Below are 20,611 nucleotides of genomic sequence, written 5' to 3'. Positions count from 1 at the left end.
CAGTTTAATGGTTCAAGTGTAAAGAAACGAGGAACAATATGTTGAGTAATGTTTGCCATCGAGGCTTGTAGGGCAAGTGATATGCTGGTAAATCTACGTGTAATTCTACTTTATATACCATACATTGAAATCCGTACGGGTTACTTGTTCAGAATTCGATAATTACCGACAAATAATTACCGATCATCGAATATTTACAAAGTGACTATGAAAATATAAATGTTTTTATTATTGCATGAAAAAATGCAAATCTACTGTAAAAGTGTTGTCCATCGAAAAAATATATAGATCTAATTTAGTTGAAATTCCCATCGTTACATACGATATTATAATTAACGTTTAATTGCATTTCAGTGCGATAAACTATCAACACAAAGATAGTTTATTATATTTTTTCTATGTATCTAATACGATTCCGGACCCCTACCGGAAACCTGCGCGACGGAACCGACATAATATAACGAAATCAACGATTACCATTTTATGTTTCAATAATGTGCCTCGTAAGCATAAAATTATTTTGTGATGTTCAACCTAAACTAAAATTTTGAACGTTCTTGTCAAAAGTTTGACAGAAAAGGCCAAGTTTAACCCTTTACCAAGAAAAAAGGAAAAAGTTTTGAAAATCTATTTTTAATGTGTAAAATATGAGTATACATGTTTTTCTAATGATATAAAATATGAAACCGATTAATGAAAAATAACTTTGTAATTAATTATACAAAATTACAATGATTTGCATCCGCCATACATTACAAGTTACAAAATGTACCTGCAATCTGTTACTATTAATAGATTTTATAACGATAACATACAACGTGTAGTCACGTGATTCTTACAAACGAACAGGGAGCATTTGTTTATAATTAGATAAAATAATGAAATATAATAGGTCTCATAAAAAATAAACAACCAAATAATTTAAAAGTGCCATTTCAAGTATCATTCATGATTTATATATCATAAAATAGCAACGCTTGACACATAGAAAAAAGTAAAAGTATCCCTAATATTCAATGACTGATCCTCAGGGATACGTTATTGATTCATTTTATGAAAATTGTTATGTTGCTTTTTAAGATGTCAATATGTGTATATTTCATTTTATTGAGCAAAGTTATCATATGTTTGAATTTTTGAGATTACTGAAAATAATTGTGGTCTTTAATTGTTCAATAATTGATATGCTTTTATTTTCAGATTTTAAGGGCTTCTCCTACCATAGGTATAATATTAAACTGTTACAAATATAGTCGCCGGTTTCTACCGGCGACTAATAACAATCGCCAGGTCTATACTGTAACCCTGCACAATTCACCTTGTTCTATATTGTAACATTGTTTATTTTTTAAAAAAATTAACGCATTTGACGAACAGAAAAACAGGTTCAACTGGTCATTTACTTTTATAAACGTTTCTAAACACAAAGGACTAACGTTTCGTAGGTTTATTTTTTTTTGTAGGCATTCTTAAATAATGTCGGAATTGAAGAATAATGCGTTGGTCTCTCGATTCGATTTTTTTTCAATCTGTCAAATCAGCATATTTATGAGACAAAATAGAGAAAAATCTGCGGTGCAGGGTCTGAAGAAATATAAGACTAGATACCGGATCCAGTTCCTTACAAGCAAAGCACAAAAACATATTTTTGAAACTAAACAACTTGTAGTATAGACCGAAATAAAAATCATCTACCTGTCTTCCCCTACCTTGAAAACTATATACTGTAACCAGAAGGCGCGATACTGTAACACGTTCCCTACGGTGAATGAGATTGCAGAAAGTTATTATAGATAATAGCCGGGCAGTTCCGAATGTGCAGCTATATTTAGATCGGTATGACTAGATATCGGAAAGGGCTCCTTTCTGCGAAAAGGACTTGACATGATCGGAAAGGGCCGATTATATGCTTATTAATGGCATTTGTTCAAAAAAGATTTCACTATATATAATGACAATTAATTTAAAACAAACACCTGTGGAATTTAACTGATATTATTCCCCCATACTTTTTGAGATTTTAAAAGATAATCTATCAGTCATCGAAACGCACTGCTCGGAAAGGAGTTGGCATGATCGGAAAGGAACTATTGCTTTCATATCAATGGAGATATTTGAAACAATTCAACAAATGTTATGAACGTTATTTGCAATTACTTATATGTACTCATATAAATATATAGTTATGCTTCATATTTGGAAAGATATTAAGACATAATCTGTTCCATATTCCATATTCCATTCCCCTGTCTGATCGGAAAGGACTTTATTATGTATAAATTATGTTCTTATTTAGGGTTTCTATAAAGTATATTAAACGTATAAAGAAATGACTAGATTTGATCAAATGAATAAATTTTTTAAATGTGAGCATAACATTTATTGATCATCTACACATTTGTGTCGTTATAGATGTAATACGGATGGTTTGGTGCAATTTAAATACATGTATATTACCATTTGAGCCCCTGAGGGTTAAGTAGATTTGGGATTGTTAAATTAATTCCCGTATTACGTATATTTGGATTTAAAATTATTCCCCTAGTACATATATTTGGATTTGAAATCATTGCAATTAATATACATGTATGAAATAGTAACATTTATAACTTGGAATACAGTTGATTTTTGCTTCAAGATTTAGACATCATCAGTGTATTTATATTTAATCTATTTTTTCACTTGCCTTACAGATAAAATGTGTATTATTGTACTCTTCATTATGGGAATGAATCTTCTAATCAACGCTGCTCTAAGAGAGACTCGTGGACCAAAGACAGATTCAGGGATTTACTTGCCATCCAGTCGAGGTTTTATGGATGACCTCACTCTCACCACAACCACCCATGTACAGGCGAGATGGATGTTAACAGCCCTGACAGATGTCGCTTCATGGGCTAGAATGAAATTCAAGGCCGCAAAGTCCAGATCTCTCATTATCAAGAATGGCAAAACCACAGATAGGTTCATTCTCAGAGTACAGAATGAGGATATCCCATCTATCACTAAGAGTCCAATCAAGTGCCTAGGGAAGTGGTTTGATGCAAGCCTGCAAGATGGTGACAATGTCAAGAAGCTAGAAACCCAGGTGGAAGACGGGCTTAAGAAAATTGACAAAAGCAATCTCCCTGGGAAGTTCAAAGCCTGGTTATACCAGCATGCCTTACTTCCAAGGCTAATCTGGCCTATGATGCTGTACGAGATACCAAGCTCAAAAATTGAAGCCTTAGAGAGGATTACAAGCAGACACCTCCGCAAGTGGTTAGGAATACCACCCAGTTTCTCCGGTGTAGGACTGTATGGAAAGAGCAATCAGCTTCAACTCCCATTTTCTTCACTGGTCGAGGAATTCAAGACAGCGAAGACAAGATTGGTGCTCACCCTCAGAGATTCCCCAGATGAGCAAATCCGGGAAGCAGGGATTGTAACCCGTACGGGCAGGAAGTGGTCAGCATCAGAGACCGTTAACCAGGCTGAAAGCTCACTTAAGCTCAAGGACATTGTGGGAATAACAGCTGTGGGACGACAGGGAATTGGTGCTACCAAGACACCCCTGTGGAACCAGGCAGACCAGAAGGAGAGACGTGCCATGATTCAGTCAGAAGTCAGGGGGGCAGAGGAGAGTGCAAGACAGGCTAGAGCAGTAGAGATGGGAGCACAGGGAGCATGGACTTCATGGAACACCATAGACAGGAAGCTGACTTGGGAAGACATATGGAAGTATGAACCATTACGGTTATCCTTTCCTATCAGGTCAGTCCATGACCTCTTACCCTCCCCAGCTAATCTCCACCGGTGGGGACTTAAAACGGATCCAGCATGTGACCTGTGCGATCGTCCTGGTACTCTGGAGCATGTTCTTTCTTCCTGTTCCACTGCACTAACACAAGGAAGGTACCGATGGCGTCATGACAACGTCCTTAGGGAGGTGGCTGACTGGCTTGAAGGTGAAAGGAAAAAGGAACGAAGGAGTAACCCCAAGCTTTGTCAGATTAACTTTGTTAAACAGGGTGAAACTGCCAAGACACAGTTGCCACACCAACCATAAATTCTAGATGGCGCAACAGGTTGGAACATGGAGGTGGATCTTGGCAAGAAGCTTGTTTTCCCAAGTATTGTCCAGACCAACTTAAGACCAGATATCATACTGTGGTCTGAAAAAGGAAAGAAACTCATCATGATCGAGTTAACAGTACCTTGGGAGACAAGATGTGAAGAGGCCTACGAGAGGAAAAAACAAAGTATACGGAGCTACTCAACCAATGTAGACAGAGAGGCTGGCATACATGGCTGTTTCCTATTGAAGTAGGTGTGCGAGGGTTCTGTTCGCAATCTGTGTGCCGACTGATGACAGCGATAGGAACTACTGGAAGGGATAGACGTAGGACAATCCAGAGACTGAGCCAAGCTGCCGAGCGTGCGTCTAACTGGCTGTGGCTGAGACGAAAGGAGAAGAGCTGGAAGCAATCGACCTCCACACCGTAAGACGGTGGGCCCACTCGCCAGCAGATATACATGGATAAGGGCCGAAATATCAATGACGGCGAGCACCATGCTGATGATGGAGGTCGATCAGCAATCTAGAAGCACCACAGACAGGAGATCTACAGAAGATCTACATTAGGTGCGTTCCAGATTGTATCTTACTCATCTAACAACTGGACATACAGTGACTTCTAGGAAAGACTAGATGACAACCGAGAACAGATTGGTGACACTGGAAAGACAGATGACCACCAGGAATAGACTGGAACAGGGGCACTAGGGTTAGCAACCCAAACTGCAGTCTTCGTGAGAGGACACCCACAAGCAAGCTACAGACTCCAACAATGAAAGACACCCCCAGAGTCTACCGAGAGGGGGGAGGATGATAGACTCACTTGGACGGATTTTATGGAATCGACGCGGCCCGCACAATCGACTATGAAAACAGCAACAACAGTTACATGCAAATGCGGAAAAGTCTGCAAGAACCAACGAGGTCTACGAATCCACCAAGGCAAGACTGGTTGTCAAATTTATTCAGATATGTATTTGTTTTAATTAATTGTAATTATATTAATATATTGAAATGTTTTGAAAAATGCCATTAATGAGAATAAAATCGACCCTTTCGGGTCATGTCAAGTCCTTTCCGCGGAAAGAGGCCCTTTCCGGTGTCTAGTCATACCCATATTTAGATCGTATAAATAGATCTGTAACAGCGCAGAAACAGCGCTATAAATATTTTGAGGAATAGTCGAGTCACGTTTACAGCGCAAGCTGCATTTTTGTGCCCTCGCGGGCGGATGGACCCTCATTAAGCTTAAACTACTGACTGACTGACTGACCGAGTCACGTTTATGTTATTACGTTTATATTTTTGTGTGTGATTTTGGATATGTGTATATATAAAAAAATACCCAAACAAATAGTGCTATTTCAGTATTAAAATGACTTGGAATTAATCATGTTAATAGAAGGTAATTCTTTATGAATATAGAAATATCTTGTGTAAAATTGTCTTTTTAAAAAGGTTTATTTATCATGATACATTAAACAGGTCTAGGATTTCATGATATTTATGGACTGTCCATAAATAAACACACTATCCACAAATTTACAGACATCACATGTCCACAAAAATACGATTGTCCATATATTTACAGATACAGCATATCTGTAAATTTATAGATAAACATGCAATGACCGTGAAAATCATGTGACTATGGTCATATAAAAGAAAACCGCATGGTCTAAACTCATTGACACTATAGTTGAAACGTGGACGGACATTGCTGAAGAAAATTCAACGCTGAGTGATAGTTTGTTTCCAGCGAAGAGCCTGTAAAAGGTTTGGGTAATACCAAATTATACGTTCTGTTAACATAAATTATTGTTAATGTTGTTATTTGTAACAAATTACCAAATTTTATTTTTATAACCTACACTTCCGCGTCCTTGGCAGCCATTTTAACCGGATACTAGACTGGTACACTTTGTTGTAAATCTGTGTTGTTCGGAAGCTTACCGAACGTTGTTACATGAGTTTTTGAATAAAATAGCCCATTTTAAATTTATAAATAATGTATTATCCGATTCATTTTGCATAATTTCTTTTTTAAATATATTGAAATTTATATTTCATATATCAAATGATGTAAACGATATTGTTGTTTACATAGAATAATTATGTGAAAAAAAATAAAGTTATATGTCTTTGATTGACTGCATAAGTCAGTTAAAAATTGCTGTATCTGAATAATTTGTCTTTTTCTTTTAGAACAAATAGAACATGCCACCGCCAAAAGTTTGTGGATGCACCTTCCATGATGAGTCTTGTGCACTTACTGCACAAAATATAAAGAATTGTAAAAAATTCAAAAAGGATATAATAATATTCTTGAGAAATGAACATTTTATTTCAAAACATACCAATTTTTTGTGTAATAAGTGTTATGAAGACGGTGCTTTAAAATGGGAGAGCCATGTAAATTCGGTTGAGGAACCAAAGTTTACGTTTAGACAATTTGTAGACAAAATTAGTAAATCTGAACTGGAATGTGACCAACTTACTTCATTATCTGGTGCTTTAGGGTCGGTCTGTAGAGAGAGACTGAAAAACGTGCCATGTGACATTGAAAGTGGTATCATGCCTGATCTTAATTCTGACAATTACTTCTGTAATAAAGACCCTGTTGTATTATCTTTTCTCAGTCACATTTGTGTGCCTTCTATAAACAGAAAGGACTTAAAGATTTTAAATGTGTATGAACATTTAGTATTTTTAGCCAATTACACATATAGCAGTTTTTAACTTCTGTTTAAACCTTGTTTTTACTACTTATCTGGTAGTAGAGCATTATTAGAAATGCGTTCAAAGTATTCTACAGCTGGTTGTTACTGCTATGTTACAAATTTCTTATATAGTTCTGCTGGTAATAATACTCAGTGTTATGTAGAACCTGAAAATGACTGTTTATATTTTTTGATAATAATCAAATTTTAGCCCGGAATTGGAATGTGAAATACAATGCAAAAGCATTGGTTAGTGTTATAACAACATTAGTGTCTTTAGTCCCTCCGATTGTCTCAGATATTCAACGAAATTCTTCTTAATCTCATTTTAAATGGTTGAACAATGTAACTTTAAAAAAACCAGAGCCGTTTTATGAAGATATGAATAGTCTTTTCAGGCAAAAAAGGAATGTGTTTATTGATAGTATATTTTCAGCCATTATTTGTGATATTTCTGGGGATATCAAAGAACCAGAAATAAAACAAAGACGTGTGTCTTTTGATGAAAATATACCAATATTTTCTTGTGAAAAAAATTATGACAATAGATATGATTCTGTTCCATCTTCATTGAAAGGGTCAACAGAAATAGTTTTACTTGACCCAATTATGGTAAATCCATGTTCTTTTCAATCTTTGAAATTTGTTCTGGATTCTATTTTAGAAAATAGTAAAAAAGAATGGATCATTGTCGGATGTGATGGTTTACCATATAATTTATGTTCGCGTTTAATAGAGCGAACTTATGTTTGTCATGTATGTAAAGAGATTTTTAATACAGAAAATGCTTTCATTTCTCATGGTAATATACATCCATTTGTGAATCTTTACGGATGTAGAAAATATAAAAATGTTTTATTATTGCCTGGTTTGGGTCACATAGAAATCAATGTGACTAAAGCAATTTTTAAATTGTTGTGGGATGTTGGTTTAAAACAATTAGCTTTAATGTTAGGTTGGCGCTCTTTAAAGGCATTATCTGCATGCCAGTCATGCAATGACCACCATAAGTCCTGGCAAATATTACAAATATTTTTATACGGCACTGCTAAAGAACTGTTAAAACCTTATGTCATATGTAGTATGGATAAAAATCAACAACCGTGTGTCGACGGTTTGTTTAACTGGATACAGAATTCACCAGTTGCTGCAAATTATAAATTTATGTTTAAGGCTGTTTTCACATATGTTTTTGGTTTAAACCTCTTTAGGACAGGGGTACGGAGAGGCAATTTCGATGTTTTATATTGTGCTTTGAATAAACTTTCGCCTCTTTTTTATGGTTTAAACATGACCGGATACATGGAATTAAATTACAGATTTGACACAATATTAAAAAATGCACCGGAAAATGTCTTAAATTACATAAAATCAACAATGGCACTCTCACAATCTGGAAATGAAAGTGGCGGCGAAGGAGGTGATTTCATTTTAGAGAATGTAAATCGATCCGTAAAATCATGGATGCCACCAGGAGTCCCCACTGAAGACAGGTGGTTAAGAGTATGTAGAAACCTGGATGGTATGGAAAAGGTAAACATCTTGTTTAACTTAAACAAAAATATTTGTTTTATTTTGTTAATGAATAAGTGAATAATAAATATATGTTTATCACAAGCATTACTTTCATAACAACAAGCATAAATTACTTATTGGCACCAATTAAGTACATGTGCTAGTATTTGTAACATACATTAAGACTTTTTAAACTCACTGTTATTACATAGTAATCTAAATTTAAACATTGCGACTTCTCTTTAAGTGATGTCATGTTTTATAATTATGTCATCTATATATATATTAAATTGAAAAGTGTCATCAAAAGGGTAATGCACTTTGGTATTTATTATTCAGTTGAAAGATAAGATTATCAGAGGTTTAAATGAGGATTCCGAAAGACAATCATATCACAGGTTTGCATATTATTTTTATGTAATAATTACATGTAGATTTATTTGTGTTAACGGTTTGAAATAAATCGTTTAATTTTACATATTATAATTTCAATACTAATGATTACATATAAACAAATTATGATTTATAGTTTATAGTTATTTATATAAAAATTATATTAAATTATATTTAGATAAAATTCTTTGTTGCAGAAAATTACACAACAGTATGGAAATCCACTTCTGGCAGGAAAAATTAAAAGAAAGCAATTTCTTATTAAATTCCAACACTTTAACATCAATGAATGACAACGTTGTTCTGGACAGAGATTTAGAATTTTTTGAAGAAAAATGTAAATCCAACAAATGTAAATACTACGGACAATTTCCAAATATCATTAAAATAGAAAAAGTTTTCATCACAGAGGACGAAAGAAATAAATTTTTTAGAATAGAAAACACATCCAACAGTCAGCTAAGAGACATGATTAATGGATTATTGCAGGTATATTTTTAACATATGTAAATAAATGTTTCATTATTCGTTTATATAATCATAAGTTTTATTAATTTTATTTTAAATTAATAATTTATACAGTATCAAATTAAATATATATATTCATTATTATTACATTATTGCCATTTTTATTGGAACAGATATTTCATTTAAAATGTGTCTTTAGTCAATTTTAGAATGTGGCGCTAATGAGGAATATGAGGTACTTTCCTGCCAGTGGAAAAAAGAAAAGATAGGAACCAAGAAAGTGTTAATCGAATTTTATAAGGAGGTGACCCAGTGTTTAGAAGATGTTTCTGAAAGACAAAGAGACTGTAAGATTTTCAAAATATTTTATTTATGTAAATTACACCGAAATGGTAGAGTCCTAACGAATTTCACAGTAATTTTGGGGGATTTACCAAGCAGGCAAGTGGCATGAAGCCAGTATTTACATTCTGGTTCATCACACCCCAACCACAGATCTTTAACACCCTTGGAATCGTCAGCAAATAAGCCGCCACACAAGCGACATTGCTCCGACGAATTAGCACTGTCATTGGAGGAGGGTAATCCGTCCATCAAATTACACTGTGTGGCCACATCTTTTGTATTTATTTCTTCAATGTTGAAACGGCTTGGGCTCAACAATGGGTTATCTGAAAAACATAATAGTTATAATGATCATATTTAATTGAATACAATTATCTATTCATTACAAAAAGTTATATCCTGGTAAAACTTAGATAATGATGTGCTTATATAATTTATTTCACTGTTGTTTCAGGCGGAAGATGATTTTAATTCGCGTACATTTGTTTAAACTACTTTTTTCATATATTTTGTATCAATATTTAAAGTTAACGTTATGAAAAATAATACCATCTGTGGTTGTTTGTGCGTTATCACCAGTTGATAACGAATTGTTCTTGTCAGGTTCGGAACACCAGTAGTCTTCACCCACTTGTAATTTTACATATTTGCGCGTCATTTTGTGCAGTTCGTATGCCTGTAATGAAACAATAAATATCGTTATATATATATATATATAATAAAACGACGATCACAGTTAATCAATGTTATGAAAGTTTTCTTACTATACAAAATTAATATATTTTTACAGTGTGCTAACATCACAGACGTTGGATACAAATAGCTATGTGCAAACATATGTACTTTACAATATAAAATGTACTTTTAAATACCTTTTTAAATAAACCAGTTCTTCTTCCAGATAGGGCCTGTCTCCTCTTCCTATCGTTCTCAATGTATTGAACAGACACCTTGCCACTCCTATTGGGCAAATTAAGGGGCTTCCCCTTCTCGTGCCGTGTGGTCTTCTTACATTTGCACGGGTCAACCTTGAACAGCTATAAAGTAAAAATTGTCTCTATTAAAACATTAATAGGAATATAAATGAATATGTAGAATAATTTCATATATCGTTTTATTAGATCTATATGATTTATGAAAATATAATAATGAAAATTTTTGGCGAAATCTAACTCGTAGTCAATAAATCATACGTAAAGTACTTTAAGTACTTTGATTTTCAGATGCTGCAATTGACACAGATCAGTGTAAGGAAACAGAACAGTAACCAGTCTGGACAAGAAACCAACATGGCGGACAGCTTCAAGTTTCCATCTAATGTGAGATGATATTTGGTAATTTAAAGTGCTTGTCAACAATTTAAGCACTCTTTCAGTAAAATATTGTTTTAAATACAGTACATGTTCTGTATTTATGTGTTTCATAATTATCATCTAAGTAAACTTTTCATTTTATGAGAAAACATTACCTGTTTCGGTGTTTCTTCCATGGTTGTCGTTTTGCGGAAATGCGTTTGTTGCATGAAAATGTGAAAAAAACGTGGAAATCGTGCGTTTATCCATATTTTTGTGGACATGTGATGTCTGTAAATTTGTGGATAGTGTGTTTATTTATGGACAGTCCATAAATATCATGAAATCCTAGACCTGTTAAACGGTTACGGCTTTCATGTTGAAAAGAAATTATAATCGTTGAATATAATTAAAGATCATTTATAAATAAAATTTTAGATATAAATGTGATCCTACATTCCAGATTAAAATAATCAGTTACTCATTAAATCTGAGTATTTACAATCGAAATATTAACATTCTGATCAATGTTTCAAACGTCATACGAGTTATCGTGTACACATGTATACTGCATACAAAAGGTTGGAAACTTGATATGACGCACTGTCAATCGTAACTTCTCGGGTCTCTCCGTCATCGTTGTTCAAGCTAGGTTATTGTTTATCAGGGTAGGAAACATAGGACGCATATTTTCGATCGTGTAAAGGTTTTTAAAAATGTTTCTGCTACGTACATCTAAATATGTTTTAGTATTTTCCGAGTATATGGCCTCATAAAATATATTATATAAAAAATAATTTTTCAATATACCGTAAATTTGACGGATTTTTAAATTAGCAGAATATATTAAATTGATAATATGAAAAGATGTTCAAGGTCGGACAATCAATGTGTAAAGCCGTTACGGATTCGAATGTGTACGTCGCAATATGCGGTCCTGTTCCAGAATTGCTATGGGTAGAAAACTTTTACTTGATTTCTTAAATTTCTACTAAAGTACTTCTGAAAATGTTTATCGGTTATTGGCGAGGTGTGGTTTTGATTACACAGCTAACGTGATATCTAAATCAGGTAATTGCGTAATATTTCTATTCAAAACGACATGCATGGGCTCAAACATGTAGTGAAATCACGAGAGATTTATATAGGTCAATGTATCGAATGATCAAAATTGGATTTCCTGCAGCGTGGTAGATGTGTATTGTATATACATGTATATCTAATTATATAATGAAGAACATTGTACTATTACGTTTTATACATAGTTGAAATAAGCCCCTGTAAATATATACAATATACTTAACTGTAACTGTTTAATATTTTTTCAAGTTTCTTGTGTTATTCTCTTATCCAGTGACAAAAAAAGAAGAACGAAAATATATACTGAAAAGGCTACCAAAGGACAAAATAAAATGACTTCAGGTTCATATAAAATAATTATGTTTCAATTTGCATGTACCATGAAAGCTTTATCAGTACTATAGCCATGCAAAGATATGGCGTTGGACTATTTAGGGCCAATCATACTTGTTACTTGTCTGAACAACGTTTTTGGTGTAAGTATACCATGTGGTGAAACATATCTTGCTAAAAATGGTCACCGGTGTTACCCATGCAGTGCGGGATATTATAAAGTTTCGGATTGTGTGATAGATGGGGAACAGTCAAGATGTAAACCTTGTGGGTACAGGGAATATATGTCCACGTGTGATAATTCAACACAGTGTAATCAATGTGATCTGTTCTGTCATGGAGGACAGATTAAAATAAAAGCATGCACAACAACCAGCAACCTAAAATGCCAGTGCAAAGATGGTTATTATTGGAAAAGGGGCCCACATCGAATTTGTACAAGACACAGCAAATGCATCCCCGGAGAAGGATTAAAGACAAAAGGTTTAATAGTTCTTTGAAGAATTTATTTGACATTTAATATTATTTGTAGTAGATGACTTACAATAGGTGGATTCATTTAGGTATTACTTGATATAACAACCAGGTTATGGAAATAATTTCTTTTGGATTATGTGTGATTATTAAAAAAACAAAGACTGTTACTTAAGTAAAACTTTGCAGCCATGGTAGACTTGGGAGTATGTTGAGTTATAGTATAGAAACTTTCTTATAACAGGCCCATTGAGCCTCATAAATGCATTATATGGTTTAATTGTACAGCAAACCCGTATTCTGTAATGTTTCTGAAACTGACAGAACATGAAAAAATAAAACAAGATTTTAACAAACGAAAATATTTTAAAATTTTGAGCTAAATGGGCCTGTAAGGTTTTCATTTTGAAGAAGTGAAGATATATGAATACACTTTATATACAATGTACGTGTATTTGTGTACCTGCTAGTAATTACCTTTATAAATAAATGCCTTTTTATTTTGAAAGGAACACCATATGAAGACACAATGTGCGAGCAATGCAAAAACGGCACATCATATTCCAATTTGACTTCATATAACGAATGCAGGCCATGCTCTGTCTGCAACATAACGCAAAGAAGCTGTAACAATATCCATGATACTGTTTGTGGCAGCAAAGCGGGAGGGACGACGAACACTCCCGAAGGTTGTTTTATCTTAATCTTTAAATTTGTCTGGTGTTTTCTATGAACAAAACTGTTTTTTTTTTGTTAGATTCATATAGTCTGTGTTTATTTCAGATATTTTAGATCATATCTTTTAATTACTTCGGTATATTGTTGTTTTGTTTTCTTTCATTTCATTATTTGTTGATTTATACTACTGTCTCTTATTATTTACATGTACGGCATGGTATGAGTCATCGTCGAATACCCTCGATCATGTTACATGTGAATCAACCGTGGGTATTCGACGATAGGCATGCGTAGACTAGTATAAGAAATGCATGAATGCTATTACATTGTATATACAATAGGAATACGGTAAGTGCGCTGTGGTAAAATAATACACTGTCACACACTTGTTTGTTTATATAGTTATGCTTGTTTTGCATATATGGGCATTTTGTTTAATGTAATGCATGGGATCATCATAACTTTATAAATGTTAATCATTTAATAATCTTTTCCTTGATTTTTCTGTACATTTGATTTGCATACTTTATTTTATCAGATATTTTATTTGCATAATGAATCTTACATGGTATTTTTTTACATGGTCTTTATAGATGATAGTGATAATTACTGGGTGACGGCAGTAGTAGTTGTTGGTGTTATCTTCTTCTTCGTCGTCGTCGTCGTTGTTTTCTTCTGTATCAAACACAGGTAAAGTAAAATCTAAGTAATACAGTAATTGCCCTGCTAAATTTGTGAAATGGTTTTTGCCTAGCTTTGCATTTGGAACAGGTCATTTGAAGTGATTTGGATTTCAAGATCAAAATGTACTCATTGTGATCAGACTGCATGGACATGCAGGGTTGACTGGCTGTTTTCTGGTGGGAGACTTATCATGTTGGTTCAAGTAGGGTAATTGTTAGGACTTTCAGATATGCATATATATATATATATATATATATATATATATATATATATATATATATATATATATATATATATATATATATATATATATATATATATATATATATATATATAATGCTTTTTAATATTTTTTTTTTAAACTATATTTGAATTTAAAAAAATAATGATAATAATTACATGTACTAAAAGATAAAACACATGAAATATACAGATCCTTCAGGACAAAGTAAATTTTTTTAGACTTTGTTGACGTCTATGTTTATCTTTTTTAACATGTTTTATCGCAGTTATTTTTTATCACGAATTACATAATATCCTCACCTCTCCTATATCTAGTTTGTACACTTCGTGCGCCCAGTTTATGGATGTTCCCATTTATTTTAAGCGTAAAGGGGTCGTGGAACAACTGCCAATCAGTCTCACAAAGATAGCCTATAGATAAATAAAGTTTACATAAATATAAAAAAAAATGAAATCATTTAAAAAAATGTTTACATTTTTAAAAAAGGCAGTTATTTATATATTAGAGTAATGACTTCTTAGAAACCTTGATATTGTTGGGAATAAGTATAAACACTATTAACGTCATTAAATTGTAAGGAGTTAACTAGAATTTAAAAGAAAATATAAAGATATCGATCAATATGTTAAAAAAGTTTTTTCGCTGAGATATCATTTACTTTGCTCAGAGCAAAATGTGACAAAGTTGAAAAGCGAAGTTACTGGCGTAGCAAAAATCTAGTTCTTTAATGTGCACGTGTCGGACACAATATACAAAGGATGACATACTATACTTTAGATGCTGTATTGGTGATGTTTGAGGCTTACACAACACTCTGACATTTTGAGTTTTGCTTCAAAATGCAGCATTAACCTTTTTGGTCACTTCAACGTAATATTTTGTAGGCAGTTGTTCACTTGGTTATTGATTGGATTGTTATATTAATTTTTGGCATGAAAATGTATTTGTTTTTAGCTCGACTTTTTTTTTTTTGAAAAAAAAAAAGTAGAGGTATTGTTATAGTCAGGTCGGCGTTGCCGTTGCCGTTGCGGTTGCCGTTCCCGTTCGCAAACTTGTACCTGGATCATAACTTTTTTATTTCTTGGTGTATTGTCTTCATACTTGGCCACAACAACCCTTGTGACAAGACCTTTCAGTAGACCACACTAACCTTGACCTTCATCCATAAATAACCTTGACCTTCAAGGTTAAAAGTCCAATTTTTGCTTGTTCATGCTGTTATTGGCTGTAACTTTGTTATTTTTGAATGGATTGTCTTCAAACTTGAACATAATAATCTTCAAGGAAATCCCTTAAAAATAACCCGCCAGACCTTGACCTTCACTCATAAATGACCTTGACTTTGAAGGTCAAATTATTGAAATTTTCATTTTTTTTGCTATTATTGGCTGTAACTTTGTTATATATGAATGGATTGTCTTCAAACTTGAACATAATTATCTTCAGGGATATCCCTTAAAAATAACTAGACAGACCTTGACCTTCACTGATAAATGACCTTGACTTTGAAGGTCAAACTATTGAAATTTTCATTTTTTGGCTATTATTGGCTGTAACTTTGTTATTTTTGAATGGATTGTCTTGAAACTTAAACATAATAATCTTCAAAGATAACTGTTAAAAATATACCGAAAGACCTTGACCTTCACTCATTAATGACATTGTCTTTGAAGGTCAAATTATTGAAATTTTCATTGTTTTGGCGGTAACTGACTGTAACTTTGCTATTATTGAAGGGATCAACTTCATATTATTACAGAACATTCTTAAGGACCAGACCTCGTTGTTTATCAAACCCAAATTTGCTTGGGCTCTTTAATGATCTTGACCTTGAAGGTTAAATTACTGAATTTTCTCAGATTTGTACATTAAATGACCATAATTATATATTTATTGGTGTGTGTGTGTGTGTGTGTGTGTGTGTGTGTGTATATATTTACAACAACAACAACAAGAATTGCGTCATTGTTTCTATTTATACAATTTATAGAATTTCGTCATTGTTTCTATTTTTAGAAATTGCGTCATTGTTGCTATTTTTAGAAATTGCGTCATTGTTTCTATTTTTAGAAATTGCGTCATTGTTGCTATTTATAGAAATTGCGTCATTGTTTTTTTTATATTTATAGAAATTGCGTCATTGTTGCTATTTATAGAAATTGCGTCATTGTTTCTATTTTTAGAAATTGCGTCATTGTTGATATTTATAGAAATTGCGTCATTGTTTCTATTTTTAGAAATTGCGTCATTGGTGCTATTTTTAGAAATTGCGTCATTGTTTCTATTTTTAGAAATTGCCTCATTGTTGCTATTTTTAGAAATTGCGTCATTGTTTCTATTTTTAGAAATTGCGTCATTGTTGCTATTTATAGAAATTGTGTCATTGTTGCTATTTTTAGAAATCGCGTCATTGTTTCTGTTTTTAGGAATTGCGTCATTGTTGTTATTTATAGAAATCGCGTCATGGTTTCTATTTTTAGAAATTGCGTCATTGTTGCTATTTATAGAAATTGCGTCATTGTTGCTATTTTTAGAAATTGCGTCATTGTTGCTATTTATAGAAATTGCGTCATTGTTTCTATTTATAGAAATTGCGTCATTGTTTCTATTTTAGAAATTGCGTCATTGTTTCTATTTTAGAAATTGCGTCATGTTGCTATTTTTAGAAATTGCGTAATGTTGCTATTTTTAGAAATTGCGTAATGTTTCTATTCATATATATATACAAAATATATAAACAAAACTAAAGTGACAAGACAGACCAACTAAATTTATAAAAAAGGAAACGTTAAGATATGTTCAAACCTTTCTATGTTTGCGTTTAGAAAAAGTAAAAAGTCGAGCGTTGCCCCCGCCCGGCGGTGGCTCTTGTTGCCTATAAAACAATGAAAATTATTAATTGTGTCGACCGAAATGTATTCATCTTGCACATGACAGTTCTAAATAATGTTAAATAATTGTATTAAAAAGTGTAATTTATGTCTATATAATACTTTACCATTTTATTTTTACCCACTAGCCGAAATCAGAACCATGATACTGGCAATGGCAGAGCTCAGAAGTCAAGCACCTTTAGTAATGGACGTGTAAACATACCTCCAGATAGCCAATCCACCAAAAACTCGGACAAACGTAGTCCAGATGTGACAGATCGTCAACAAAACGGTTTCAACCATCCAATAGATGTCAGAAATGACACAAATAATAAGCCTATGTCCAGTAATGAACTACAAGATGAAGGCGTATCTAAAAACTCTAAAGAACTGGAAGGAAAACAATCTCTGAAAAATCATGACAAGGACGACGAATGCTGTATTGATATGACAGGCAACAATATGTCATATAGTTCTGGCAAAGCTAATGGAACTCTATCCCACACGAGCAGAGATGCTGGTGGTGTTCCTTCGAGACATGTTCAACCAGTGACGTCATCATTGCAAAGTTATAGAGATAAGACAGTAAATATATATATTTTTCTATATAAACATTCCTGACTTTCAGTATTGACACACGTTAAAACAAACGTTCAGATCTTTATCAGGCACAAATTACAGATAATACTCTGGTCATATTCTAAGAACCTTTAAATTAAATAAAAACACGAACCTGTTCTTTCTCTGCCTTTGTAAATAATTTGTTAATGACTTATCATATAGTTCATTAGACACCAAATTATGAGCAAACATTAAGAAATTGTTTCATTTTCACATCGTATTTGTTTATCTACGTTGTCCTGAATTTCAGACAGAAACAAATAGAACTGATCATATCAATACGGCGGAAACTGGGTGTACCAATTCATTGGGAGCTGTAACTTCAATTCAGTCAGACGGTAATGGACAATCTTATCATGGGAACGGGACACTTTCATCTGATAAACGTAGGTTATTTATATCATTTGCAAAACACTTACTCGAGTCAAACCAATTGATACCATTTATTGTAGCTTGGCCTGAATTTATTTGAAGGTCAACTTCTCTTGGGGTCTAAGGCATGTCTCTCCAATATGTTTTCAGTGAGATTTGGCGTATATATAATATATCGATTATTGTCAGGGGTTTATTAGATATTTCAGGTAATTAAATGAACAATGTTCATACTTTCATTTTCTTGGACAAAAATGAATGCCGCGGCATACGTGTACAAGACCTTTAGGAAGCCACGACACTGTTTATATACTGTACATGTAATTAACAAACGCCACGAAGTGCAGAGAAACATTTTATTGTAATTGTGGAAATTTAACAATTTAATAGTCTAATAGAAAACTTATTCCAAATACATTCTTTGTTTTTTGTTTACCCTTCAGGTTGTTTTGAAGTGTTTACCTTCATGTCTAAACAATTCACATGGAACAAGTTTTTGAAGTTCTACAGGCGGCTTATAGGTAACTATAGGAGTAGCTAAATATAACCATGTCTTATAAAATGCTTCTGCAGACTTGTTTCAGATTCAAAATTAAACTGATACCAATACAAAGGCAACTCCGTCATAAAGCTTAAATAAATAAAAAGGACACATATGTCTATAAAATGGGTTTTGAATTATTCGCAATACATTAAATATGTAATGTTTTTATTTTTTAGCGGACACAGATAGCAAGACGTTATCTAATGTTGAAGCTGATATTGAGAACACTCGCCAAGAATGGCACCATGATTTCAAAGAGGCAATGTACAGACTAATGAATAACTGGAAACAGAGGAACCCTAATGGCATAATGCAAAGTATTGTTGAGGCATTAGACAAATGTGGAGAGAAGCTCATGAGCGAAAAACTAATGTCATTTATAAACAATCTTACAAAAATTGATGAGGTTAATAATGCTTTAAAGAGTGATATTGTGCCATACATGGGTGAAAGATATGCTCGTGGTGAGCTTTCTACATCTGTACAGACTGTAGACAATGAAGGAATTGTGTAAGGATGTGTTCAGGAAACAAATCAGTCCTGAAACGAAGAGTAAAAGCCACATAAAAACTTATAGACTTTGCAGTTCTACATTTTCAGTATAATGTATTCAGTGTACACTGTATTTAATTTTCGTTACATCTGCTAAACTCCAACTGTATCAAAATGTAGTTCTTTCAATTACTCCACATAATTATACAAATCATATGCATAATATATTCGGTTTTGATCTCCATATATAGATACTGTGTGATTAGGTATGATAGATATTGTATATTTCTTTTGTGTCAGTTTCCATGCTTAAAGAAGTATTAAGAGCCGCGCCATAACAAAACCAACATAATGCGTCTGCGACCAGCATGGATCCAGACCAGCCTGCGCATCCACGCAGTCTGATCAGGATCCTTGCAGTTCGCTATAAGTGTCTCTACTTGTTATAGTGTGTGTAAGCGAACAACATGTATCCTGATCAGAATGCATGGATGCGCAGGCTGGTCTGGATCCATGCTGGTCGCAAACGCATTATGTTGGTTTTGTCATGGCGCGGCTCTTATCATTATTATAAGTAGTAGTATTAGTAGTATGTTGTGCTAAAGAGAAATTTAAAATTGTCACATATATTTTTAATCATCAGCAACTTTGCTGTTGAATTTTACCGTAAAAGCATTATATATTTCGTGTTCTTTCAACATGCTCAAGCTTTGCTTGCCACCATGTGTAAACTATGTGTAAACCTGTAAATTTAAAATATTGCTGCTGAACTTCATATCAAGTTTTTATCCTTTGATTATTGAGTTCTCTTTATCTGGTGCTAGTTGGCTTGAGAGATATTTCATTTTTCTTTGTATCTCTAGAACAGTAAGTTAGTTAATTATATTAATCTAAATACATGTAATTGCTCCTTATTTGAGGGGGGCCTTCCTCAGAATGTTTAATATAAGAATAAGGGCTTAGTGAGGCGACCTTTAATGTTCTATTTTGTTAATTTTATAGATTTTCATCGTAATTTGTAAACGTAATTAGGTTAACTTGAATATATAAATATTTTATATCTAAATGTCATTATTTTCTACAACATATGGGCATTCAATGTTGATATTCGTTATTTTATATGGAATTTACCAAAGTAAAAAATAAATAAATTATTGATATATGTTCACTAGAGTGGTTTCTTATCTTTCTCCCAAAACTTAGTGACCCTTTTAATTGTTATAACTAGTGCCATAATAATTCACTGCTCAAGCAACTAAAATAGCAGTAAAATATTCTGTTTAAGTGTTTAAAAAGAAGCTGTAAATCATTTCCCTGTTCTTTAGAAAAAAACATTATTTGCATTTTGAATGCATACTTTCAAAAAAGCTTTAAGAGTGAAATTTATTTTTTTATAATTACGAAATCATTGCATTTTGTAATTTTT

At 33.0% G+C, this 20,611-nt stretch overlaps 3 protein-coding genes across 3 annotated transcripts; 2 read left to right on the top strand and 1 right to left on the bottom strand.

The window, feature by feature from the left end:
• The first annotated feature begins 2,722 nt into the window (after positions 1 to 2,722).
• LOC132731342 (uncharacterized) lies at positions 2,723 to 4,048 on the top strand. Its single transcript, XM_060717511.1, has one exon. The coding sequence runs from the start codon at positions 2,723 to 2,725 to the stop codon at positions 4,046 to 4,048; it is 1,326 nt and encodes a 441-aa protein (XP_060573494.1).
• Positions 4,049 to 9,110: 5,062 nt separating this feature from the next.
• Positions 9,111 to 11,142, bottom strand: LOC132731333 (uncharacterized). The gene is made up of 4 exons (XM_060717500.1): positions 10,967 to 11,142; positions 10,371 to 10,535; positions 10,048 to 10,174; positions 9,111 to 9,824 (listed from the first exon to the last, which is right to left on the bottom strand). Exons 1-4 carry the CDS (start codon positions 11,072 to 11,074, stop codon positions 9,520 to 9,522), a joined length of 705 nt encoding a protein of 234 aa, XP_060573483.1. The 5' UTR covers positions 11,075 to 11,142; the 3' UTR covers positions 9,111 to 9,519.
• Positions 11,143 to 12,167: 1,025 nt separating this feature from the next.
• On the top strand, positions 12,168 to 20,271 carry LOC132731324 (uncharacterized). Its single transcript, XM_060717492.1, has 7 exons — positions 12,168 to 12,686; positions 13,187 to 13,366; positions 13,949 to 14,045; positions 17,303 to 17,741; positions 18,028 to 18,163; positions 18,593 to 18,670; positions 18,870 to 20,271. Exons 1-7 carry the CDS (start codon positions 12,287 to 12,289, stop codon positions 19,205 to 19,207), a joined length of 1,668 nt encoding a protein of 555 aa, XP_060573475.1. The 5' UTR covers positions 12,168 to 12,286; the 3' UTR covers positions 19,208 to 20,271.
• The last annotated feature ends 340 nt before the right edge of the window (positions 20,272 to 20,611 follow it).

The sequence above is a fragment of the Ruditapes philippinarum genome, unplaced genomic scaffold (genome assembly GCF_026571515.1).
Source record: "Ruditapes philippinarum isolate M1 unplaced genomic scaffold, ASM2657151v2 ctg11323_1_1_1_1, whole genome shotgun sequence".
In the NCBI taxonomy this organism is placed as follows: Eukaryota; Metazoa; Mollusca; class Bivalvia; order Venerida; family Veneridae; genus Ruditapes; species Ruditapes philippinarum.
Note: the sequence above shows the minus strand (reverse complement) of the source record. Positions and strands in the feature narration are given on the sequence as shown.